General features: G+C 59.1%; 3 protein-coding genes across 3 annotated transcripts; 1 reads left to right on the forward strand and 2 right to left on the reverse strand.

The window, feature by feature from the left end:
* Nucleotides 1–1365, reverse strand: NGA_0680200 (uncharacterized protein; the record flags this gene model as incomplete). The annotated part of the gene is made up of 2 exons (XM_005852529.2): nt 1–729; nt 1137–1365. Coding segments are annotated over 2 exons (958 nt in total), but the record flags the coding sequence as incomplete, so codon positions are not given.
* Nucleotides 1366–1711: 346 nt separating this feature from the next.
* Nucleotides 1712–3009, forward strand: SNW1 (SNW domain-containing protein 1; the record flags this gene model as incomplete). The annotated part of the gene is made up of 3 exons (XM_005852527.1): nt 1712–1882; nt 2016–2930; nt 2971–3009. The coding sequence occupies exons 1-3, from the start codon at nt 1784–1786 to the stop codon at nt 3007–3009; spliced, it is 1053 nt and encodes a 350-aa protein (XP_005852589.1). The 5' UTR covers nt 1712–1783.
* Nucleotides 3010–3373: 364 nt separating this feature from the next.
* NGA_0680100 (uncharacterized protein) lies at nt 3374–4681 on the reverse strand (the record flags this gene model as incomplete). Its single annotated transcript, XM_005852528.1, has 1 exon — nt 3374–4681. The coding sequence occupies one exon, from the start codon at nt 4679–4681 to the stop codon at nt 3374–3376; it is 1308 nt and encodes a 435-aa protein (XP_005852590.1).
* Between the last annotated feature and the right edge of the window lie 243 nt (nt 4682–4924).

Genomic DNA, 4924 nt, shown 5'->3' on the forward strand with positions numbered 1-4924 from the left:
CCGCCCATGAGTGCTTCCCTCGGTGCAGAGCCTCGATCTCTTCCCTCTTCCGCTTGCGCTCTGCTATCATCCGCTCCTCGTCATCCTCATCGTCCTCCCCCGTTCCCCCCCCGGCCAGCATCATCATGCGCAGACTCTCCTGGTCTAGATCCAAAAAGTCCTCCTCTTCCTGCACCTCTGTCTCCTTCCTTACTGCTGTCTCCCCCCCTCGCGCCTCCACGTCGCCCTCCCTCTCCACCTGGCCGTCTCGGCTTCCACCGCCACGCTCCCCGCCCATCCCGTGGCCGTTCCCTCGCCCGCCCACCCTCTCCTTCCCACCCTGACCCTCGTCCCTCCCTTCTTTCCTCCTGCCGGCTAGACCTTCGCCGCCATCGTCTTTCCTCCGTGTATCCTTCGCCTGAATGGACGACTTGGCAGCGCGGCCCTCGCCCGCCTCCCCCCGTTTCTCTCTGCGAGGATGGTTCTCCAGCGCATGCCGGTGCCTGCTTCTCCCCTCTTCGCTCCGACTCCGACCCCTCTTCCCACCTGCCCCGTCCCTTGCACTGCTCCGCTTTCCCTCCCGACTTCTCGATCGGTCCCTCTCGCGTGAGCCATGGCGCCGACGCTCTCTCCGGTCGTCACGCTCCCGACCCCGGTCCCGATGGCGAGAGTGGGAGCCATGTCCGTCGGCGCTGCCCGTGCGTCGAGAGGAGCTACGCGACCTCGAGCGAGAGCGGTGCCCGCCCATCCCTGTATCGCGATGGAAAGAAGAAAGAGACGTTAGGATCGGCCTTGCCGTCCTCTCCTATTCAGCCCCTTCTGGCTCCCGAGATGCGCCTCCCGACGGCCAAGCGTTGTGTGCAAACATCGCGCGAAAAGAGTGCCCTAACGACAATAATACCGATTGATGTACTGAAAGGACGCTTCCTTTCACATATCCTTCAGCAGCCCCCTAAGAACTACATTCCTCCCGCGCCAGGGGTAGTAGGCTTACGCGGGCGCTCATCAGCGCTTTCAAACACCAGAAAATTCAATGAATTTTAAGGCCAAGCCAAACATGCTGGATGGGAAATTAGGGTTGAAATGTGCTTATGAGTGCAAATGGCATGTAAGGTGTTCAATGCTCCCGCACTGGCTTCTTGATAAATCAATCTTACCACCCAAAAAATGGGGCGAGGATGATAGTCCAATACTGCTTAAGATGCAAGGGTTCACAATTGGCGTGTTGGTGTCGAAGTTTTCACTGGACTCTCCCGGCCGATCTGAGGTGCCGAGGGAGGACGATGCCATGGGAGGCAGGGTTCTTGTTGCCAGGGGTGAGGCGGAGGATATCCGAAGGGAGATATGGAACGCGACGCCTCTCGACGCAAATGAGGCTGTAGGAACAAGTTCCTAAGAAGTGATGGCATGTGAAATAGCCATGGTGTCGTGCTGATGGCTGGGAGTGAAAGCTTGCGGTCGAAGAAGGGCGTAAAGCCGAGGCGAAGATGCCTGGACTCCGAGGGGATGACTCTTCCCTTTCTTTTCCCGCGTGCCTGATCATGTATGCCCTACGCTCGGATGCTCCATCTTACTGTGGCATCACCTCATTCATGATACTACGGGTGGAACGTGTTGGTAGCCGCATGCTACGGCAGACGCCGAAGGTGAAGATAGCACACATTGGTGCCTAGCTACGGCCTCTCACGCCTAATTCCAACACATGCTACTTACTAACTACAACCATGGACACGAATACGAGACAGGGCCGCGCATTCAGAGCTGTCAGTGTAACAGATCAAGTTCATCTGGCCACCTAGGTACAATGGCCACCCTGGGGCTTTCAAGGCTTTTGCCCAAACCCACCCAGACTTATCAAGTCCATAAAGACGACCCGTCCCCCACCGCCCTGGCGCGCCTCGAGGTAAGGGCGAAAGTCTGCCCGGAGTATGACGGGCTTAGGCTTTACGAAGTGGCGAGGAAGCATTACAGCGGGGGAGACATGTGCTGTTTTCACACTCATATCTGATCCCTCTTCTACCACCTCATGCTCGCAGATTTCAGGCAAGAAGGTAATCCCACCGTATGGAGAACGCAATGGCTTTGTGCCCCGAGCTGTGGGTGATTTTGGTGACGGAGGAGCTTTCCCGGAAGTGCACGTGGTACAATACCCGCTGAATATGGGCAAGAAAGACGCCGCCAGCGCCAGTAATGCCATTGTGTCTGTGGACGTGGCTGCGGACGGCAAGGTGAATTTCGACGCGATCGTCAGGCAAGGCACAAACCGCAACAAGATCGTCCATTCCAAGCTCTCTGACATGAGGGGCGGGGACGCGGATGAGAACGTGCTGAGCAAGCCCACCCCGGAGGAGGAGGCGGAGCAGGCGGCCAAGACCAAGAGCGCCCTGGAGGCCTTGATAGGAGGGAAAATTGCAGCAGCGCGTCCTGTGCAGCTCGCGAAAGCCCCAGGCTCGGAAGAGCCGACGTACGTGCGCTACACGCCGAACCCTAACGCACCGGGCTACAACACGAACGCGAAGCAGCGTGTGATCGAGCTGGTGGACGCCCAGGTGGACCCGATGGAGCCCGCCAAGCACAAGCACAAGAAGGTGCCCCGAGGCCCGCCCGAGGACCCTGTCCCCGTCCTGCACTCGCCGCCGCGGAAGGTGTCGGTGGAGGACCAGGAAGCCTGGAAGATCCCCCCCTGCATTTCGAACTGGAAGAACGCCAAGGGCTACACCATCCCCTTGGACAAGCGCCTGGCCGCGGACGGGCGGGGTCTGCAGGAGACGACGATCAACCCGAAATTCGCGGCACTGCCTCAGGCCTTGTACATCGCGGAGGACAAGGCTCGGGAGCAGATCGCGGCCCGCGCGAAGATCGATCAGAAGATCAAGAAGCTGGAGAGAGAGCAGAAGGAGCAGGAGCTGCGAGAGCTGGCGGCCCGGTCGCGGATGGCGAGGATGCCTCACGTGGCCCTTCGAAGCCGCCATGCCGCGAGACAACCTCCAGCTGGAGAGCAAGCAATGGTCTGCCGACCACCGTATGTGAATCCCTGGGAATCTACCGCAAGGATGTCCTCCAGGCAAAGAAGCCGGGCGCCTTGAAGAGTCCTCACAGAAGAAGGACTGCCCCCGGCAAGCTCCGTCGCCTGTGGATGGCCGGGAGGCCAGCCTGTGGTAGCGGGAGGTTAAGCGGGGCCGGAGGCGCCTGATCTCCACTTTCAGGGGCTAAAAATTAACAAGTGCACTGGTATCGACTCCGTAGCAACACCGCGTCCTTGGAAAAAATGGTAGACACCAACCAGAGAGCAGCCATTCTACTTTTTTATTTTTTCTTGTACAAAATTGCCATTTACACAGAGTCTTCTCCTTCCCATGTACCCTCCGTTTTCCCTCCCTCTTGAGTTCAACTTTTACTTCTTATTGGCTATTCGAGGCTCCACAGATGAAAAGAAAGGATGGTGGAGCGCGTCACGGACGGAAATGCGCTTGGTGGCATCGACGCTGAAGATCTTTTCCAGCAAGTCAGCCAAGCGAAGGACAAGCGCCTTGTCGTCCGAGGCTGCCTTGGCCTTCAGGAGAAGGCCGGTCAGATCCCGCGTGGGCTGCAAGGGAACGTGCACCAGACGCAGAAGCACTTTTTTCGAAACCGGATCCTGCTCAATCTGACGAAAGCGGCCGTCTGATTCAAACATGGGCTCAAGTTTCAGTTGCTCGTATGCCAACCGATGCCTGCGGACGAGTTTTTGCGGCAAGGCGCCTTTCAGCTCCATGATTAGCCGCAGCATTTCGTTGTTACTTGACCCAGGAAGAGTCACACGCCCCGTGAAAAGTTCATACAGGCAACAGCCCACCGACCACAGATCCACTCCCCTTCCGTATTCAAACCCCAGGATTACCTCGGGTGCGCGATAAAAGCGGCTGACAAGGTACGGCGTTGGTGCATTGTCGGGGGCATCCTCTCGAAAGGCCGAGCCAAAGTCACAGAGCTTCAACTGGCCAAAGCCCTCCGAGACAAGAATGTTGTCGGGCTTGATGTCCGCGTGGACGATCCCAAGCTTCTCGATGTGTCGGAGCGCGAAGAGCAGTTGCTTTGCGTATGTCCTGACCGCAGAAATATTCAAGCCCACATGCTTGCCAAATTTGCGTAGAGTCTCCCGCAGGTTCATCTCCAAGGACTCGAACACCATGACAACGTGTTGTCGGTGCTCCAGGTGAGCCAGGAGACGGACACAGTGCTTCTTGTTCTCCGGGTCGGCCGCCGCGATCACCCGCAGTAGCTCGAGTTCTCTCTGCGCGGCCTTGCGCATAACGTCGTTGTTCCTGATCACCTTCACGGCCACCACGGATGGCGCCTTATCCCCAGCCTCCCCTCCCTCCTGCAATGCGCGCTGGTCCTGGCAGCGCAGCACGGTGCTGAAGACGCCCCGTCCGATGGACCCCAGCACCAGGTACCGATCTCCGATCACCTCGCCCACCAGTGTCTTGTAGTACCCCTCGTGGTCGTCCCAATTGTCTTCCAGGGTGTCTACCGCGTCCTTCCCCCCTCTCGCCGCCGCTCCCGCTGACGCCAAGGCCATACGGCCTGTCCCAGGCCCCCGCGCTTTGCCTCCCAAAAGCCCATCAGCCGCCAAAGCCGCATCCCCGGGAGAGAGGGAGAACATGTCGAGCAAAAAAGCCTTCTCCTCCGATGGCTCGGGCTGGCCAGCACGCATGGCCATGTCCTGCTCCGCCTCTTCCTCTGTCAGCGGCTTGCTGTGCACACGCACCTCAACAGGGCCCTCCTCTTCTTCTTCTCCCTCTTCCTCCTCCTCCCTCCCCATGCCTCCCTTTCCAGCCGCAGCTTTCCGCCACTCCACCGGTGACGTCGGCGGCTCCTCCTGACCTGACCCCACAACGCTCTTCCCTGCACCGGCACGCGTAGGGCTGGCACTGGACAGGTCCTGCCTCTCGCCTCCTCCCCT

Source organism: Nannochloropsis gaditana (genome assembly GCF_000240725.1).
Source record: "Nannochloropsis gaditana CCMP526 unplaced genomic scaffold scaffold1115, whole genome shotgun sequence".
NCBI lineage: Eukaryota > Eustigmatophyceae > Eustigmatales > Monodopsidaceae > Microchloropsis > Microchloropsis gaditana.